Here is a 22,016-nt window from a genome sequence, read left to right on the forward strand (position 1 = left end):
CTCTGAGAGCTTCATCCTCAGTGGTCAGATGCTATGAAGTAATGTAAGACATAGGTCTTTACCACTGCAGACCACTGCTGGCTTCCCAGACTAGAGCATGAACAACAACCTCATTGTATTTTGCCCCATCACAGCTCAATAATTTTGAATATCCCACATTTCCTAGAGGATATGGTGTCTACAACTCAACTCTAGTTCCAATTTCTTTATCAGTTAGGAATCTTTGGTTGCAAATAACAGAATCCAACACTGGAAAACTTAAGCCAAAAAATGACTGCACTGGAAAGGTATTGGATAGGATCAAAGTCAAATTAAACAATGAGGCTTTGAGAAAGACAGCAATTCGAGCAACATAGGGATTGAGGTAGGTAAAACTCATAAATCACCTCTTTGCAGTACTGCAATTAAAAGAGCTTAGTGACAACTGCCTCCATTGTATAAATCACTCTGCTCACGCTAAAAAATTCCCTGAAGACTGAGTCTAACTAGACTGGTTTGGGTCATATGCTCATCACATGATTTGGGGGCGAGATGGGAGGAACCATCACAGACAGTCCCACCAGGACATAGATGGCAGAGGGGTAACTCCCTGAAGGAAAATGGGGGTCATTTCATTAAAATGAGGGGAAAGGATCCAGGGGAGATAAAACCAACTGATATCTTTTACAATACCACTGAGTGAGAATGGCAGCCAGGTGGCTTGGTTTCAGCAACAATGAAATCAAGAATGAGAGACAGAGAAACAGAGAGAGGGAGTGATTGATTTCTGTATCATATGGTAGATAACAGGGTTACCAACATCTCCCAATTTGGTATCTCGTAGCGCCTCCACCAGAGAACTTCCCATCTCTAGTTTGAAAAATCTCTGCTTGGCCCAGAGATTGGTCACTCAACTGTGGTGGAGGGGCTGGGTCATGTGAACCTATGGCTGGAGTAGGAGTCAAGCAGTTCCCGAACAGGGAGCACAGGGCAGATCTCAGTAATCCCTTGCAGTCTTGCTCTCTTGGTCTTCAGTTTCAACTTCTGTAAATGGAGGGATAACATCCAGAGATGTTAAGGAGCAACTGGGGGCATGTAGGACAGCTCAGCACATCTGGGCTCTGAGGTGTGATGTGCTTATTGTTAATGATAAACTGTCTAATAGTTTCCCCCTCTTTGCAGTGACCTCAAGGTGGCGACTTCCTTTGTGAGACATAATACTCCTCAGGGATTATCAGATTTAATATCTGCCCTCCAGCCCCAGTTTACAGATCAGAAAAGAGAGAGCCAGAAGTCCAAGGTCACACAAGAAGCAAATCCCATTCCTGAGTCCCTTCGAGTAAGAAGAGCCGTTCAGCTCAAATAAGGGCCAAGCAGGGTGTTTACACTGGGACATCGGAGTGGAAGAGACTCCAGTTGACTCATACAGTACTTTTTGAAGCCCCCAAGAGTGAAGATAGCCTAGCAAATAATAGTCATCCTCCACATATCCTTGTCACTATAATTTGCAAAGTGGCTTCACATACACTATCTCATATACTTCTCACAACAACCCCACAAGACAACAGCAACAATAATAAAATAGTAGTATCACCACTGAACACATGAAAAAACCAAGATCCATAGTCAGACAGTTAAAAAGTAGCAGATCAGGGATTCAAACTCAGGCTTTTTAATACCAGATTGTACTCACTTGGCACCACTTTCCACTATTACCACGTTGGTAAACTTAACTCCCCAGGCACCACTGAAGGAAGTAGCTTTGAAGTGTGGGTCCTATAATAAGTTTCTTCTATCTGAAAGGCAGCCCTGAGGTGCTGGCTGGGATGGTCCTCACTACCAGACCTCATACTTCAGGCCAGTCCGGCCCTGCCGGTGTGGAAAGAATTCTCCAGGAAGTTAGTAAGTTGAGAAGATAACCTTATAAGACAGGAGTCTTTGAGAAGGGGAGGGTGGGGTGCAGGCGAGTGTCTTTCAGAATCCTGTCTGCTAGAAAGGAGAGAAGGACAAGGGCAGTTGTAGGCTGGTATTTAACCTTGTTCAGAAGGGCAGGGTTCAGAATCCTCAGAAAATTCATTCATTCAAGAGAAAGAATTGCACACACCTTGGTTTTTGAAGTCACATCTGGGTTCAAATATCGGCCCTGCCACTCATCAGTTGTGTGACCTTAGATTGGACCTGTTGACCTCTAAGGGGTATTGTATCAGGACCAACCTCCAACTGGTATCCAACCCCCAGCCCACCTCCCCGCCATCTTTTCCTACCTACCTAGATCAATAAGGAATCTTGCAGGTACAAGTGAAAGAGACCCAACAAAGTGACTTAAGTACAAGTGGATCCAGAGGTTCCACTGAAGTCATCACATCATTTTCCCCTGCTTCTATCTATGCTCTGTGTTTCTGTGTTGGCTTCAGACAGTAAGTTATTTAAAATATTTGAATAAAATGGGAGAATATGAGGGATGCCATGCGGTGCAGAGGAAAGAATGTGGTTAAGGCCAGAAAGAATTGAGCTTGAATCTTTGCTACTTATGAGGTGTTTGATCTTGGTTGGGTTTCTTTGTCTCTCTGAGCCTGTTTCTTCACTTACCTTAGTTTAATAACATCCACACCTCAGAGTGTTATGGTCAAGTTCAAGTAAGATAATATATATGAAAATGCCTGGCACAAGGTTAAATATTAAAGCAGCAAAAAAAATGCAAAGGAAGGAAATAGAGCTCAGCAGCCTCTACCAGGGCTCTTGTTTTCCTCTGGAGGGCAAAGCAATTCCAAGCAGAGGGCACTGGGAAAGGAAGGGGTTTGCTCATCTAAGAGACTCACTCTTATACTTGAGGCCTTGGCGTGTCGGAGTGAACACTGGAGTCAAGAAGCCTAAGTTTGAGTCCAGACTTGACACTGCCAAGCCTTGGGCCTCCACTGGATCATTCATCAGAACAAGATGCTGGCTGGGATAAATACTCATGGGCTAAGAGTAACCACCCCTTACATCTGCATAGGCCTAGGTAGTTTCCAAGGGGCCTTCCCATCCATGATCTTGGAAGCTTCTAAAACAGCCCAGCAGAGTTAGAAGACAAAAAGGCTTGTTTGTTTATTCAAGTATAAAATACATATGGGAAAAAAAAAGCAGATCCTAAGGGTTCACACTGATAAATTTTCTCAACATGAACACACTTGTGAAACAAGCACTCAAATAAAGAATTAGAACTTGAGTAGCATTATAGTCCCTCCTCATACTCGCATCCAGTCACTACCCCACAACCAACAAAGGTAAACGGTGCCCTGACTTTTAACATCATAGAGTAGGTTTCCTTGGTTCTGAACTGTATATAAATAGAATTGACAGTATGTACTACTTTGTGTCTGGCTTTTTTATTGTGGCAAAATACATATGGAATTTACCATTTTAACCATTTTTAAAAGTACAGTTCTGTGGCATTAAGTACACTCACATTGTTGTGTAAGAACATCTGTCTCCAGAGCTTTTTCATCTTCCTCAGCTGAAACTCTGTGCCCATTAAACACTAACTCCTCATCCCTCTCTCCCTCCCTCTGCCAACCGCCATTCTACTTTGTCTCTATGAAGAGACCTTGCTACTCTAGGTACCTTATGTAAGTGCAATCATGTATTTTTCCTTTCGTGACTGGTTCATTTCACTTAGCATAATGTTCTCAAGGTTCATCCATGTTGTAGCATGTGTCAGAATTTCCTCCTCCTTAAGGCTGAATAATATTCCATTGTATGTGTAGGCCCTATTTTGCTTATTCATTCATCCATCAATGGATATGTCTAGCTTCATTTAAATATTTGAAAGATACAGCCATATTGTTGCACGTAGTGAGAGACTCAATGTACAAATGGACAATCCCAGAATATATATAAAAATAGAACTTTGACCCACAACCTGCAGTAACCTGCCCAGGAAACCAACCCCGTATCTACAATAAAGAGCCCAGGTTGCCAGCCTGCTATAAGCCAGACTTGCAGGAAGCCAGACTGCTATCTCCAGTGGCAATCCAGGAAGCTAAACATTAACTTCTGTAACAATCAAGTCAAAATGGTCAGGACTTGATTAATAACTGACAGCTTCCCCAATTTTTGTCCCCACTTCCAACTTAGGATCAAACAGAGAAACCAAATATGCACCCCTAAATCAATCACATAGGATGTCCTGCTTCTATTTAGCCCTCCTACAGCTTTCCCATGCCAACAGCTTCCAACAGGGCATCCCTGAAGCCTTCCTTTTTTTTCTACTATAGAGCTTTCCCATTCCTTTGTATGCCTTTGAGTTTCTGCCAAAATGCAGGTAACAGTGGCTGACTTCTTTGCTGTAGCAAGCTCACAATACCTTTTTGCTTATTTCCACAGTAGCTATAGGTAGCTCATTCTCATTATTGTATAGTATTCCACTCTGCAAATCTATGTAATTTATTTATGCTGCCACTGGGCATCCGGATGGTTTCCGGTATGGCAAAATTATAAATGCCATTATGAATATTCTAGTACATGTCTTGTGGTAAAAACGCATACATTTCTGGTGAGAAAATACCTAGGGAAGGAATTGCTAGGTCACGGGTATATTCACCAGTACTCAAGAGTTCCAGTTGCTCCACATCCTCACCAGTACCTGGCATTTCTATTTCTTCCATTTTAGTTATTATCATGGGTACATGGTAGTAATGCATTAAGGTTTTAATCTGTATAGTTGTCCCTTGGTATCTGTGGTGAATTGGTTCCAGGAACTCTGATGGATACCAAAATCTGCATGCAGATGCCTAAGTCCTTGATATGAAATGTCCTAGTATTTCCATATAACCTACGTACATCCTACTGTATAATTTAAATCATTTCTAGATTATTTATAATACCTAATACAATGTTATGCAAAATACATAATGTAAATGCTATGCAAATTACTGTTATCCTGTATTGTTTAAGGAATAATAAGAAGAAAAACAGATACAATTTTTTTTTTTGAGACGGAGTCTTGCTCTGTCACCCAGGCTGGAGTGCAGTGGCGCAATCTCGGCTCACTGCAACCTCCGCCTCCCGGGTTCAAGCAATTCTCCTGCCTCAGCCTCCCAAGTAGCTGGGATTACAGGCACGCCACCACACCCAGCTAATTTTTGTATTTTTAGTAGAAACAGGGTCTCACCATGTTGGTCAAGCTGGCCTTGAACTCCTGACCTCAAATGATCCAGCAGTCTCAGCCTCCCAAAGTGTTGGAATTACAGGCGTGAGCCACTGTGCTGGGCCATTTTTCTTTTCCTAATATTTTTGATCTGTGATTGGTTGATGTAGAATCTATGGATACGGAGGGCTGGCTGTATTTTCCTGATGACTGAAGTTGAGCACTATTTCGTGAAGGCATAGTTTCAAAATGCATAAATCATGCCAGTTCCTTGCTTAAAACCCTTTGACGGCTCTCCATCTCATCAGCAGTAACACCCAAACCCCTTCCCATGGACCATAAGGCCCTGAACATTCTTGCCTTCACCCACCTTGTACACGCTGTTCCAGCCAGAGAGGAATCCTTCCATTCTTCCAACAAGCCAAACTTTTGTTCTTATCTCAGGGTCTTTGTTCTTGCTGTTCCCTCAGCCTGGCTGGCTCCTTCTTGTCATGCAGGTCTCATTACAAACATTGTTTCTCGGCCGGGCACGGTGGCTCACGCCCGTAATTCCAGCACTTTCAGAGGCCGAGGTGGGCAGATCACGAGGTCAGGAGATCGAGACCATCCTGGCTAACACGGTGAAACCCCGTCTCTACTAAAAATACAAAAAATTAGCTGGGCGTGGTGGCGGACGCCTGTAAACCCAGCTACTCGGGAGGCTGAGGCAGGAAAATGGCGTGAACCCAGGAGGTGGAGCTTGCAATGAGCCGAGATCACGCCACTGCACTCCAGCCTGGGCGACAGAGCAAGACTCTGTCTCCTAATAATAATAATAATAATAATAATAATAATAATAATAATAAAATAAACATCGTTTCTCCAGAAGCGTTATTCTATATAAAGCCATCTCTCCCTACACATACACACACACACGCACACACATACACATGCACACGTTACTCTCAATCCCATTACCCTGTTCTTTTCTTTTTAATGTACTTTATCATTCTCTGAAATTACCATGTGTTTACATGTTATATAGAATTTCTGTGAAAACAACAGCTACAGATCTAAACTAATCTTGAACAAGTGACTCAAAAATCACAATCATCACTGCCATTGACGACGTGGTTTTCTGAAATGGAGAACAACTCTTAGTAAAGGTCCAAACAAAACAAACAAGTGACTCTCCATTCTTCACAGTTCATTCTTAAAAAAAAAAAAAAAAAAAAACACAGTAAAACCATATAAAAAGTACTTTGTGTTTACATGTAAATAAACTTTGGTTTAGTATCACATGTGTATAAACAAAATTTTCACCAAAATTAATAATCAGTGGAACATCTGAATGTTGTGCTGGACACTGGACAGATGTTTGTTATGCAGGACTGTCCCAGAATGCACTGCAGAGCATCTAGCAAACCTGCCCCTGCCCATTATGCTGCTAGGGCTCCTCAATTGCTGTCACCACAAAGAAACTCTCCTACGTTTCCAAAACACCCCCTGGTGGGCAGTACTGCACACTGTAAAAGTCTGTCTGTCTATAGAAAGGGTACCCTATCATGTACCTAAGAGTGTGTGTGAGAAAACAAATAAGTCATCTAAATGGCTCTGCATTGTGCCTGGCAGATAATAAGTGCTTAATAAATATAAACTTATTTCATCCCTCCTTCTTTCTTTCATCTGGCCACAGGTTCTCAGTGTGACCAATAAGGAACATCTGTCATCAACCCTGGCCACAGGAAGGAAGGTACACTAAATATTTCAAGGAGTGAAGTGAGTAAATTAGGGAACGATGAACACACTTATCACCCCACTCCAAGAAAGGCCCACAGAATAACATGACAGTTATTCACACAGACTGTGGAACTATTCTATTAAATACTGTATAGCAATTTGACTCAAGAGAACTACACTTACTTTTCAATATAACTCTATTCCCCCTCTGCTCTGGGGTCAAATTTTAAGACTGAAAAAAAAACCCAGGGTCAGGCTGGAGAACTATTCCTGGATAAGAATGGGCCATAACAGGACCGGAACCTGCTGCTCCACCTCTGAATGCTGGGCCACATCTGGCCTGGCTTCATGCAGCAGCAGGTGGGAATGAAGGATTCCAAGGTGATCGACATCTCACACTAGAGGCTTTATACAGGCGGGTTCTTCTGTCCAGGATGCCTTCTCCCCTTCACTTCCTACTCTTTATTAACCTAGCCATCTCTTCTTCATTTTTAAAGTTTCAAGGTATATTGTCTCCTCTAGAAGAGTTTCCTTGGACATCCCCACAGAACCGTCACTCCCTCTTCTGTGCATCCACAGGCCCTGTAACTTCCTCTACCATGGTATGTTCGATGTTGTGTGTTTTTGTGCTTGGTTAACTCCCCAGATGCTCTGCAAGAACTGTGTCTGGTTCATCTTTATATTCCTGACAATTAGCTCAGTACCCTGACACACAGCAGAAGCCCAACAAAAGTTTACCTACCTCTCTCCCCAGCTTTGGACCTTAGAATAAACACACCACAGAGTCGATGTCACAAAGATTGTTCACAGCACCATTATTCAGGCTATATATGGAGGTTCTCATTAATAAGGGTTTGTGGTCCAAAGAACAGTTTATTTAAAACAAAGGTGATGAGGTATAGGAAGAAGAAAGGAAGGAGAACAATTCTAACATAAAAACACAGGAAGCATTTCAAACTTAAAAAAAAAAAAAAAAAAAAGGAGTGGGGACAATGGAGGAAGCTACGTCTCATACTTATACAAATTGCTGACCTCAATTGATTACTTACATCCAAACCTTACAAAATAGCATTTCAAGTCAGCACTTAAGCCAGTGTTATTAGATTTTCTTACAAAAAGTTAAAGCTACAAACTTCACATTTTTAAACTGTACATAGCAACAGCATTTAAGCTTTTTTTTTTTTTTTTCCAAGTTGGTCCGAGTGCAAGCTGGTAAAAGAGATTTTTTTCCAAACACAAACAAGAACATGTATTCCAAAGACAATGAATATAATACTGATGAAAACATAAACATAGTGCTTAAGAAAAGATGGGGTGAGGTGGAGATGTAGATTGGGCAGGAACAAATTTCTAGTAAATGAGGAGCTGCAATCTTTAGAGGCAATATGGTATGCTAGAAAGGACACTGGAATAAGAATCAGAAGACCTGGATTTGAATCCTGGCTCAGCCATATTCTAGCCACATGACCTTGAGCAATAGACTTTACATCTCCAAGCCTCAATTTTCACATCTGTAAAATGAGGATAATAATACCTATATTTCCCAGCACTATTAAGTTTCTATAGATATAGGGCTATTCAGATTATCTACTTCTTCTTTTTTTTTTTTGAGACAGGGCCTCATTCTGTCATGCAGGCTGGAGTGCAGTGGTGAGACCGTGGCTCACTGCAGCCTTGACCTCCCTGGGCTCAGGTGATCCTTCCACCTCAGCCTCCTGACCAGCTGGGACTACAGGTGTGTGCCACCATGCCCAACTAATTTTTTTTTTTTTTTTTTGTAGAGATGGGATTTCGCTATGTTGCTCAGGCTGGTATCTATTTCTTCTTGAATGAATTTTGGTACTTTTTATTTTTCAAGGAATTTGTCTGTTTTGTTGAAGTTGTTAAATTTATTAGCAAAAAATTATTCATAACATTCTGTTGGCTTTTTAATACCCATAGGATGTATCATGATGTCACTTCTCTCATTCCTGATATTGAAAAGACTTACTGAGTTTTAAATGGTATAAATTTCTGGCATCTGGCAGGTGCTAAATGTTTCCTAGATTGAAATCTATAGTCTCAAGGAGTTAAGGCTACAATTCTCAAGTTGCTTCAGATGACTGGTTCTATTTATCAATACGTCTATCGATCCACTCATCCACTCATCCATGCATCCTCTCACCCTTCCTCTTCCCCATCAAACATTCATCCATCCAATTGGTGGCTAGGGGAAAAGGACAAAAAAGAAAAAAAAAAAGGAAATTCAAAATTTCTGCTTCAAAATTACTGATGGAGCAATTAAAATATTCTTAAAGAATTCTGAGATTTTTGGCCAGGCACGGTGGTTCACGCCTATAATCCCAGCACTTTGGGAGGCCAAGGCAGGTGGATCACAAGGTCAAGAGTTCACGACCCACCTGGCTAATATGGTGAAACCCCATCTCTACTAAAAATACAAAAAGTAGCCAGGCATGGTGGAGCAGCGCCTGTAGTCCCAGCTACTTGGGAGGCTGAGGCAGGAGAATCGCTTGAACCCGGGAGATGGAGGTTGCAGTGAGCTGAGATGGCGCCACTGCACTCTAGCCTGGGCGACAGAGCAAGACTCCATCTCAAAAAAAAAAAGGATTCAGAGATTTTTTTTTTTTTTTAAAAGACAGAATCAGGTCATTGTTCTTGAAAGCAGAGAACAAGCGAGGACCTCAAATTTCCCTGGAAGCTCGAGTTGCAAATGCTCAAGCAATGACTGAAGCCCAAGGCTCAATGAAAGCAAGCTGATATATCTTAATTTAGTATTCAACAACAACAACAAAAAACTAGGACTTGCTCCTTTGCCTTTCTGTCACTAGAAAACAAATACACCTTGTCAGGAAATTTCTCTGATCCAAAACAAATTGACTTCTGACCAAAAGGCTCCATCAAGCTGGTAAGCAATAGACTTTGTTGGATCAGCAAGCTGGGTGCACACATGCCTGAAACAAAACAAACTCCAGATCAAAGTTCATGACCCAAGAATGGTTATGGGGAAACTGAACTTTATTTTATTTGGATCTAGCTTAGGAAGGGAGAAAATGGGCTTTCTCCTCCTGTCTGGCCAAGTGCAAAGTTATTTGTTTAAAAAAGAAAGAGAGGCCAGGAGCGGTGGCTCATGCCTATAATCCCAGCACTGTGGGAGGCCGAGGCGGGTGGATTACCTGAGGTCAGGAGTTCAAGACCAGCCTGACTGACATGGTGAAACCCCATCTCTACTACAAATACAAAAAAAAAAATGTAGGCATGGTGACAAATGCTGTAATCCCAGCTGCTCAGGAGGCTGAGGCAGGAGAATCACTTGAACCCAGGAGGTTGCAGTGAGCCGAGATCGTGCCATTGTACTCCAGCCTGGGCGACAAGAGCGAAAATCCGTCTCAAAAAATAAAAAGAGAAAAGAGAGAGAAAGAGACAGAACTATTAATTCGCACAGCAAATGGTGCAGGGGTATGCATCGTGGATGCTTTGGTTTTTAAGACTTACTTGGCAATCAGACTTAACTAATTCAGCTGTCTTTCCAACCTAAAAATGCCAGTTAGTCTATGCAAGAAAAGGTGGTCACTTTATTTTAAATAGGCTTGTGACTCTCCTTTTTTGTGTAAATATTGATCCTCTATAGTGATGCTATGAGTCCTGATTCTGCCATTTACTAGCTGCATGACCTTGGGAAGGAATCACTCTCTGAACTTATTTCTTCATCTACAAAATGGAGATAAAGTAGTTAAGTCATAGGGTTATTGTGAAGTTTAGAGCCTACCCAGCTCAGTGCCTGATATAATAATATGTGCTCAACAAATGGTAGCTGCCATTTATTATTCCAGCAAGATCCTCAAATTGTCCTCTGTTTTCAGTATCTGCCACATAGCTATTTCAGTGGCCAAACCCTGAAGACTAACAACTGCCTCTTGCATTTTTTAAAAACTTGCTTTAATTGCAAATAACAGAATCTGGCCACAGAAGAGGCACATTCCCTGCCTTTCCATTGATTCCCAGGTTTCAGGAGCAAAAGCAATTATGGAGTCAAATTACAGTATCCTGAGGTGCAAGCCAGTCATGGCTCCCCATCTGAGGGAAAGAGGTAAAGTTGCAGGAAGATGGCTCTATGCTGTCTTTTGCAAAGCCCTCTGATTTGCTTCAGGCCCGAAACCTGCCTCCATGGGTGCTTGTCTGCTATATCTGGCAGATGTTGCGGAGCTCAAGGACTTGCTGAAACTGAATGATCTGGCTCGTCTAGGCAATCTTTTTTATAGCCAGGTCATACCTACTGAAGAGACAAGGCAAGAGCAAGTTTCTGTTAGCAAGGTTCCCTGGAATAATTAACCAAGACTGACACAGGTCTCTTCCCCCAAAGAAGGGGCTGCATGGTTCGGTGGCCTGGGAGTGAGGACCCTGAATTCTAGTCCGAGCTCTTGTGCTAACTTGCTTTGTGATTTTGGCCATTCCCCTCTACACCTCAGTTTTCTAATCATCCGTACAAGGGGGTCAGACCAGATGATCTCTATAGTCCCTTCCAGCTCTGACATTCTGTGTGTTCAGTTCAGGTTGAGCCTCCTGGAGAACAAATCTTAGTCTAATATTCATTTATCCTTTCCAGGCTGCTTAGCAGTGAAAGAGAAAAGAAAACAGTCACATATTTGAATGTGGGTCACAAAAGCAATCCTCTCTACCCCTGTGTGTAAGGAATGTGGAGCAAAATGCCACGTGTATGATTTTTACATGAACAATGAGAGCTTTGAAAATGCTTTTCCTTTATGGACTGAACACAGCCCCGTGTTTGCTGAGAGTTCCTGGTAGACCTATCCCCTCAGTGGATCATGTCTCCTCTTAAGGCACTGGGCAGTATCTGTGCTGTGACTTTAGGCAGTTGAGAGAGTGGAGATGGATGAAAGGCATTGAAAGAGCAAAGGCCAATTTGCAAAGAGGGTACCAGGCTTCTCCTGGGACTCAAAGAGTAAACACAAACTCTCAAAGCTTTCCCTTGGACATCACCAGCAGTTCCAGAAGCCAGTGATGACCACACAAGGCTGAAACCATGGTAAAAGAACTGTCCCAAACCTAATTTTTAAATGCAGCCCTGCAAAGGGGGAGGTTGGCTCCTGGGATTCAGTGACCCCCTAACAACCTCCCGGTGTCCTCTGCCCTCATGTTCCACAGTACCATAATCTTACAGAAGAGGCAAACTGTTTAAAACTGTACCTGTACAGAGATGCCACCACACTGAGTGGGGAATCTATTTATAATTTATATATATATGCATATTTATATATATTTTAAAAGTCTTCCAGAAAGAACAATTGAAAGCTATTGGGAGAAGAAAAACAAACAGACGATGTAAAACTTTCCCAGCTATCACTCAACTAGGAGTCTCTGTTCCTGGGGTTTGAAACTCTGAGTTAAAAGCGCCAATATAAATCCTTTGAAATAATATACCTGACCAATGTACATACACACATCAAGATGGCACGCTGGCTGTCAAGAGAGCCCTTCCCACTGGCGCACATTCCTGAGTTCACAAAGGTGCTGTGGAGAGACGACAGAGTAGAAGTGCTGGCTAACAGATGTGAGGCAAGCCATCCAGAATTCACCCAAAGCCTGGGTGGAGCTGGGGCCCTCACAGCCTGGCCTTGCTCAAAAGTTTTGTTGCCGTCTCTTCTTAGCCTCAATGGCATCCAGGATGGGCTGCCGCTTGGACTGGTACTTCTGCCGGATCTCTTCAATCTCCTGCTCCATCATGGGGTCCAGAGCCAAGAGCCTCTTCTGAAGGTCCTCCACTGTCCAACTCTTAAGCTAGAAGAGAAGTGGAAAGTATCGTCACGACAAAGCTTACGTCGGTGGCAGAACAGTGGAGAAGCCCAGCCTTCCCAGGCACCCAGAGGGAAGGGAGACAGGAGGAAGACACTGTGGTCAGATCACAGGTTGGGTGGTGGTGGTTGGAAAGTGACAATTCATTCCAAAGAAAGGCATACCTTGAAGCTTGTCTGAGATAATGTATCCCCGGGAGAGTTCTAAGTGCTAACCGCTTTGATTTAATGTGCCTTGACCAAGAACTTAGTGAATAAATACTCTTACCTCCCCTATCTTTTAAATTAATTAAATATAGATTCACTGTTAGGGCATTAACGGTAACTTGCTGTATGTGAAATAATGGTTGCCTCCCCGTTTTTGTTCTGTCCACAAGATGAGCATCTATCTGGACAGCGCCTTTCCCACTTTCAGGATACACCATGGAAGATAGATGCTGACGAGGCGCAGATGCCATCCCCTAACCTTGCCTTCCCACACACCCAATGTCTTGGCACTGCCCTATTATCATCACCAGCATTTACTTGAGGCTACTATATGCCAGGTAACACTCTAAGCCCCTTGGGAATACAGACGCAACCCTTGGACAGGGGTTGGCGGTAAGGGTGGGTAATTGGAAAAACCTCAAACTTCTGAGATTAATTTCTATCATCCAGAGGGAAAAAAGGAGTTGATATATAAATTAATAATAATGGCTGGCATTTAGTGCTTTGTATGCACCAGACACTGAGTGCTTTACATATATGGATTCTTTTAATCCTCACAGCAACCCATGCTACGAGGACATTATCATCCAAATGTTACAGATGAACAGCCCAAGGAGGAGGGTAGCTAAGTAACCTGCCCAATGTCTCCCAACTAGTAAATGGCAGAGTCAAGACTCAAATCTGGCCGGGCATGGTGGCTCAAGCCTGTAATCCCAGCACTTTGGGAGGCCGAGACGAGCGGATCACGAGGTCAGGAGATCGAGACCATCCTGGCTAACACGGTGAAACCCCGTCTCTACTAAAAAAATACAAAAAACTAGCCGGGCGAGGTGGCGAGTGCCTATAGTCCCAGCTACTCGGGAGGCTGAGGCAGGAGAATGGCATAAACCTGGGAAGCGGAGCTTGCAGTGAGCTGAGATCCGGCCACTACACTCCAGCCTGGGCGACAGAGCGAGACTCCGTCTCAATAAAAAAAAAAATAAAGACTCAAATCCAGGCAGCATGGCTCTAGAGTCCATGCTCTTAACTAGTGTTGCAGAAGAGCGGACTAGCAAAGCACAGGCTTTAGAACTAACTCAACCTTTGTTTAAAACGTGGTTCTGCCTATTGCAGATGCCATGAGACTCTGTCAAGTTACCAATCTCTCCAGGCCTTCCCCATCTACAGAAGTGGGACAGCAGTGCCTCATCACATGTATTATAAGAATTAAAAGAAATCACGGCTGTAAAGTTCTCAGCACAGTACCTGGTAAACTGTGTGTGTAAAGACAGCAATGGGTGTTATAAGCCTCTCTCTTCATAAAAGCCCATGGGTGCACCAGTGTTCAACCTGTGTCTGCAGCTGTGGGGCAAGGGGCTCTGCTGCCATGTGTGTGGAGTGTTCAATGATTCCAAGCCGGGGCAGTCTTGGCTGTCAGGGGTGGGAATGAATGCTGACATTATCCACAGTGGGTGGTGATACTTTATTTTGTGTGCTCACAACCAGTTTAATAGGTACAGTGTTTCAAGAACTCAAAGTGTTACAAGAGGTCTGTTGTGCCCACATTTAGAAAATCATGATCCTTGGCCCCTTCCTAAGGTCTCCACAGGAAAGTAGTATAGGAGCTGGCTGAAGGGCCCTCTGTCTGTCTACCCTTCCTTGAGTGGGTGGAGTGAGAGCAAGTGTGAAGTGCCACAGTGGCCTCCCTAGAAATGGCCTGTCACCACAGGAATTTTCCTTGGCCTGCTTCAGGGAGGGTGTCTGAGAAGTGAGAAAACCCTAATAGTTCAAGACGAAAGGTTCCTTGTAATGTGAGTATGGAAGACTTGAGAGTGTGGGTAAATGCTGGAAAGTTGGGCTGAAAAAAAAAATGCATCTTTCCAGCCTGTGGTTTTATACTACCTTAGAGGTTGGTGTTCTTGGCCCAAGGACACCCCGAATAGCAATGCTTGCCTAGTCTTTGGCATTTTCAATTCCTTCTGCAAAGAGAGAATTCCCCAAGCCTACTACTGAATGTAACTGGTAGTTAAGAATGTAATCTTTGGGATCACAGGTCCTAAATCTATACTGGCTATGTAACCTTAAACAGTAATTTCACGTCCTGAGCCTCGGTTTCCTCCTTTGGAAAACAGACAATACTAGTTCGTTCCTCCACCCTGGGGCTGTACTAAGACTTACATGAGACAATGGTCTGATGGTCTTAGCTCAGAACTTCATATGGTATGTGTTGGGCAGATAAATATTCCATAAGTGGAAGTTATCACTGTTGTTATTGTTGCTATTCTTATTCATATTATTATTGTATATATGATTGGTCTCTAATTAACCTTCCATAAAGAAGCTGTTTCTGTAACCTGTATTTCAAGCTAGAATCAAACGTGAAAAAGAAAATATTCTACTCTATTCTGTGCTAATGCCTAAGGGCTGGTACATAATATCTGTTAACTTACGTACAGTTGAACAAAATATTTTTCACCCATCTATTTATAAATACTCATTGAACACCTACTATGGGTCAGGTGCTGTTCGAGGCACATAGGTTACTCTACTGAAAACAAATGAACAAACAAAAATCAGAGCCCTTGTGAAGCTTACATTTTAGTGAAGCAAGGAAAATAGCAATAAACACAGTAAATTAGTAAATTATTATCATATTAGAAGGTGCTCTGGAAAAAAAGAAAATAAAAAATAGTGTGAAAGAAGGGGAGCTGGGAATTAGGAGGGTAGACTTGCTTTTCATCTAGCCACTAGGATGAAGAGTAAATTGCAAAATGAAGAAATGTAAGTTAGTGGAGCTGCACTGACTTTGCAACTTGTTCTGCAACTTTGGGCAGGCCCCTTCTCCTCCTTAGACCTTAATTTCCCCATTTTTAAGAAAGGGCTAACTAGATGATCTCAGAAGTCTTTCCAGACTCAATGTTTCTCAGTGTATGACCTATGGATCACCTGTATCAGAATCACTTGCGAAAAATACAGATTCCTGAGCCCCAACCCAAAGCTACTTAATCAGACTCCCTGGGAGGGGAAGCACAGGATTTTACATTTTGAAGAAGCTATTCACACTAGGCATGGTGGCTCATGCCTGAATCCCAGCACTCTCGGAGACTTAGGTGGGAGGACTGCTTGAGCCCAGGAACTCCAGACCAGCCTGGGCAACACAGTGAGATCCCATCTCTATGGGGGAAAAAAAAATTAGCCAGGTGTGGTGGTGCACACTTATAGTCCCAGCTACTTAGGAGGCTGAGATGGGAGGATCGCTTGAGCCCACTCCGAGGCTGCAGTGAGCTGTGACTGAGCCACTGCACTCCAGTCTGGGCAACAGAGCAAGACCTTGTCTCAAAAATAAATAAATAACAATAAAAATAAACGAAAATATACAGGTATTTCTTATAAATCCTCAAGTTTGATAAACATGATTCTGTATCTTCCTTATTTTTCTGTTAGTAAAATTCTCAGAAAGTATTGCTGCCTGTCTCTGGTCTAAAGCTTCTCCTAGGTTTCCGATTTCCAGGCAGCTTTGTTGCCCTTGATTCTAATCTGGGGGCGACAAGTACCCTTGCTTTATCTCAGCCACCTTCAGACTAATTTATGGCTGTCCTAAGAACTTTGGGGCTTAAGTTACATCTGACCTATTAGAACACAGCCAGCCAGGCACTGCTGATGACTCAGTCATATCATCCAGATATGGATTTTTCCAAAAAACAAGCTCAGACAATAGTTTCATGGCGCCAAGTGTAGCATTTCACCTCCCTGGTCCTTGGCGGCATAAATATATTTCAAATGGATATCTTGCAGTAAAATAACTGTGGTGCTACAGTTCTGCTACCGCCAGAATCTTGAAGCAGCAAATTCTCAGTCCAGCCAGAAGTCTTTCCAGACTCAATGTTTCTCAGTGTATGACCTATGGATCACCTGTATCAGAATCATTTGCTAAAAATACAGATTCCTGAGCCCCAATCCAAAAACAGCTCAAGCAGCTTGAGCTGTTTTCACTAGGCATGGGAAATATCACCATTCAGTACCTCATCTATCCCACAGGATTTGGATATCCTCTCTATTCTGTGATACCCATACTCCATACTCGCACACCCAGATCAGCTCCTACTGGATATTTCAGTCCCTGATTATCTCGTGAAAATCTGTGATATGGTTTGGCTGTGTCCCCACCCAAATCTCATCTTGAATTATAGCTCCCACAATTCCAACATGTTATGGGAGGGACCCAGTGGGAGGTAATTAAACAGCGTGGTCAGGTCTTTCCCATGCTATTCTAATGATAGTAAGTCTGACGAGATCTGATTTTTTTTTTTTTTTTTGAGACGGAGTCTGGCTGGGTCCCCCAGGCGAGTACAGTGGCAAGATCCTGGCTCACTACAACCTCTGCCTCCTGGGTTCAAGTGATTCTCCTGCCTCAGCCTCCCAAGTAGCTGGGATTACAGGCGCCTGCCACTGCGCCCGGCTAATTTTTATATTTTTAATAGCGACAGGGTTTCGCCATGTTGGCCAGGCTGGTCTCAAACTCCTGGCCTCAGGTGATCTGCCCACCTCAGCCTCCCAAAGTGCTGGGATTACAGGTGTGAGCCACCACGCTAATAGAACCTGCAGCTTAACACATCCAAAGCAAAACTCTTGAGTCACATCCCTTCCTCATCACCAAATCTTGTCTCCTTACTCCCCAGTCTTCCCCATCTCAGGAATGGTATCACCATCCTTCCATTTGCTCAAAATCATCCCCCATCCTTCCTTTTCCCTCACCCCCGCCTCCTGCCGACATCCAATCCTTTAGCAGTCCTATCAATTTTGTCCCCGAAACATTGGTATAACTCAAACCCAACCACTTTTTTCTACCTCCATCTACCTTGGTCCAGGCTATCATCATCTCATAGCAACAAACATAATTAAAAATACAGAAATGAATCTAATCACATCAGCCTTAAGTTTCTTTCCTATTGCACTGAGAATAAAATCCAACTCATCAGTGGCTATAAGGGCCTCATATGGCTGGCCCCTGCCTCCCCTCCGACTTTATAACCTATTACTCTCTCCTTTGCTCAGGACCCTACAGCTACACTTTATTTTAGATCCTCAAACAGGCCATACTTTTTCTAGCCTCAGTGGCCTACAGAGTTAATGAATCTTCTGCCTGCATGGTTCAGGCCCTGTTCTTCCTTATCCTATAGGTTTTAGTTTAGATGTCAACTCCTCAGAAGATGCAGGCAAGCCTTTTCTGACCATCTTATCTAGAAAGGCTGCCTCCTCTCCACTATTCTCTATCTCAGCCTCTTGTTTTCTTCAAAACAATCATGCACCTTGTAATTATTTTTGTTTATTTTCTTTTACTTGTCTCTCTTAATAGGATATAAGTTTTGTAAGGGATTGACCTTGTCTTGTTTACTATGCTAAACACAATACTGGTTGAAGAAATGAATAAATTATCCTTCATTTCTAGTCAAATAAGAACAAAAGCCACTGAAATGAATGAAGCCAGCTTATACAGGGCATCATCATGTGCAGCAAGGTTCTGGATGGGTGCTGAGAAGAGTCAGTGTAGAATGAGAAGTGAGTTCTGCCTTCAAGGAGCTTTTAAACTTAAAAGTAATTCCCCTCAACATTCTTTTGAAATCAAAGGAAATCTCTGTTCACTTAATGAAAATATGTTTTGTACTATCTGATAAGAAGCAGGGCTCCAGTCCCGGCTCAGTTATCTCTAAAGGCATGTCCATTTAAACTGTTTATTCAAACAAAAAGAACTTCTGTTATAAGAAATACACTTTGGAAGAATGAGATCATCAAAAGAATAAGAGACAGGATCCCGCTGGACAAGACAAAGTAAAGGCCAACTCTACAGCCACACACTTGCCACTGAAGGTGGGTTTTACTGAAGAGATAAGACCAAGTACAAGGATTTCTGAGTCTCTTTCTGGGAGAGATCACAGTGGAAGAAAAAACTAAAATAAGCCTCTTAATCATGGTTATTTAGAAATTCCTTGCCATAATAAGGCTAAGCAACACATCAGGCTTGGGTAAAGGAAGAGATGGGCTCTGAGCCTGACAGTACTAATGTCTTATGGGCACTCACTCACTCACTATTATCTAACACCTAGACTTCCCTCCCATCACCTTTACCCAGTGTAATGAGGTCTGATGTCTGCCAAAGGATGTCTGAACAAGTAAAAGCAACAACATTTGTGCAGATGAGATTTCTCTTAAAATATGTGATCTTTGGAAATGTGTTGTATCTTAAAGTAGACATATTTTTAGTTTAAAGTTCAGCCTCACTCTGTTAGCAGGATACAAATGCTGTCTTACTGTTGGATTCTACACATAGATACGGAAGAAGTACGTTAATTACTTCACCATTTGCATCTGTTAGGTGCTGAACTCAGCATTTTATCTGCACTATTTTATTTAATCCATCTGTAAGGTAGGTATCATCATTATCCCCCTTTTAGAGATGAGGTTCACTGAGGATAAGAGTGGGAAAAGAATTTAACCGAAGTAATACAAGGAATTAGAAGAGACAACAAGCAATTGGAAGGAACCTGAAGAGTTTCTGGAAATGGGGGTGTGTTGGTGAAAAATGTGGAAGACTGGAAGAATTATGAATTTAGCTGACATTAGATACATCAGATGGCCCTCACATTCAGAAATGCCACTAGTGGTAATGGGTGACTTTAGGCAAGTTACTTGTCCTCTCTGAGATTCCGTTTTCTCATCTGTAAAAATGGGTATGCTGTCTACTGTGCTGCTTTTGTCCACATAGAAATGCCAAGTGCCTACTACACACATGGTGCTGCTGCTAAGGTGCAGTGACTCCAGGTGCTGAATATGATTCAAATCAAAGCAACCAACTTCACTGGCAGCTACACTAGGCCAGGAACACTGCTGGGCAACATGAATATAAACATGAATATACCTGTCAGAGAAGCAGCTCAGGTTAGGGGCAAGAGCACTGGTGTTAAGTCAGATGGACCGGGTTCCATACGAGTTCTGCCCTTGGTAGTTGGGTGCCTTTGCATAAATCATCTAATATGTGCCTCAATTTTCTCATTTTTCAATGGAGGACATTATTTATTCTACAAGGGTAGTTGTGAGGTTTGGAGGTATTCATAAAGTATATAACATAATGTCATGCATCCACCAGAAACAAAGTGAGTGAGTGAGGGCTACCACCTTATATCCTTTTTTGGAAAACGGAGGAAGTATGTACTGTAAATAATAGCTGCTGCTGCTCTAAGATGAGCTCACAACACGGTACAGGACACATACCACATACACAGAGGCAGCTCTAGTGAACTCTATATGAGAAAGTCTAAATCATATTCATCCAGTTTATTTCCTCCGGGCCAGACCACAGGAAAGTCCTGATTCCCAGCATCACTATGAATAATGAAGGCTGATGGGAACTGATTTCTTCTCAAATCACCTTAGCAACTCTGAAATTCTGAATCATACCATTTTTCAAAGTCGGCTGCATAATTGGCCCAGAGACCCACTGAGAAGCTCCAGCTGATATTTCATCACAGAGATAATTCAGAGGAATTACACTGACAATTAGCCCATCTTGAATCAGCAGAGTTAAGCTACACTTAACACATGAGAATGTATAGCAGAGCTTCCTCTTCCCTTGTCAACCAATCCCACAGGGAACACAAATGGGTCTGGCCCATATCCAAAGTACAGGGTTTAGGCCTATTTCAAAGTTCTATTCCTCTGCCACTACAAACTCTCACCTCAAAAGTCTATTGTCCCTAAAAGTGATCAAAGAGAGAATTGCCAGAGCTTTTAAGGACAAGCTTCAATTCCATATATATCATATATAAACACTCACAATTCTTCCTCCAGTGTCACAAACAGGATTTCTCACACAGATTATCCCTTCCGGATGGGCGAGTCAGGCTGATCCTGTCTCAGGTGATGTTTTATTGTGACCAAGAATGAGGAAAGAACACACCTTTGGAATTTAGCAAGATGATAGGGAAGCTTGATAGAAGTTAAAAAGTTGAACGAAGCTACCAACATACCATCCCATACCTCAACACCAGTCACCAGAAAGTCCGGAAAAGTGCAACAACAACAAAAATGTGCAAAAGCAGTCAAAAGGCATCTAGAGCACTAATTTAGTACCGAGGATACTAATTCTTTCTTGATGTGAAAATGTTACTATTTAGGAATGGATTCTAGTTTAGGGAGAGGTGACTCTAATAAGATGAGATTCTCAGGTAATGTAGTAATCTCTCATCAGATGACAGAAAGCCAAGCAGAAAAATCAAAGAAGATGACAATCAAATCATAACTTTTGCGATTAAGTAAGTACCACACCATTCGTTTCAAAAGACCTTGCTCCTTAAATGAGCCTTATGGGAATTTTAGTAAGATACTTTCTCTGACTCAAATTATGGTCATGGCAAATTATTCTTCCATCAGTCCCCTATAAAGTCTTCCTAATTCTTCTCCAATAAGGAGGGAAAGCAGCAAAACCATGATGAGTTAACAATCACCTCAATCTCATTTTAGGTTTATAATTAATCAACACTTGTAATTCTCATTATCAGAATTCCAAACAAAGAAAACTTGACCACATACATAAAAAATATTTACCAAGAAGACTGGAATGAAATGCAGATCATAAGCCTGGGTGAATCAAAGAAATCTGGCTTCAAGTAGGCATGGTGATGTAATGACAAGACCTCTGACATGGATCTCTTAGAAGACTGGGTTCAAATAACCCAAAGACTTTGTCCACAGAGCCTAGAGAGGAGACTCAGTATATTGTGTGTGCACACATGCATATGTATAAAGAATATGATTTAATAAATGGCAAACACAAAAAACAAGTTTTCTTCTTTAAATAACATTTTATAAAATAAGAAGTACTTGCATACTGTTAGTTTTTTGTGATTACAGTAGTCCCCCTATCCACAAGGGATACATTCCAGTGGATGTCCAAAACCACAGATGTATGTATTTTGGTACTATCTAGCTAGATATCTGTATGTGTGTGTGTGTGTACAGATATATGTGTGTGTATATATGTGTATGTGTGTGTGTGTGTATATATATATACACACGTACACAATTTTTTTCCTATACATATATACCTATGATAAAGTTTAATTTTTAAATTAGGCACGGTAAGACAAGGAAGCACTTTACAGTTTCTCTTTGGCAAATCCAAATTGCCAGCATCACAA

The 22,016-nt window shown here is 42.2% G+C and overlaps 1 protein-coding gene across 3 annotated transcripts in view; it reads right to left on the reverse strand.

Moving 5' to 3' along the window:
* Nucleotides 1-7,610: 7,610 nt before the first annotated feature.
* Nucleotides 7,611-22,016, reverse strand: part of LOC105496420 (serine/threonine kinase 4) — a 114,107-nt gene continuing 99,701 nt past the window's right edge. For all 3 annotated transcript variants that reach the window (XM_011766826.2, XM_011766822.3, XM_011766825.3), the window contains one exon: nt 7,611-12,622. In XM_011766826.2, coding sequence (XP_011765128.1) covers nt 12,464-12,622 — 159 coding nt within the window. In that variant the 3' untranslated portion in view covers nt 7,611-12,463. The remainder of the gene's footprint in view (nt 12,623-22,016) is intronic.

Source organism: Macaca nemestrina, chromosome 15 (genome assembly GCF_043159975.1).
Source record: "Macaca nemestrina isolate mMacNem1 chromosome 15, mMacNem.hap1, whole genome shotgun sequence".
Classification (NCBI taxonomy): Eukaryota; Metazoa; Chordata; class Mammalia; order Primates; family Cercopithecidae; genus Macaca; species Macaca nemestrina.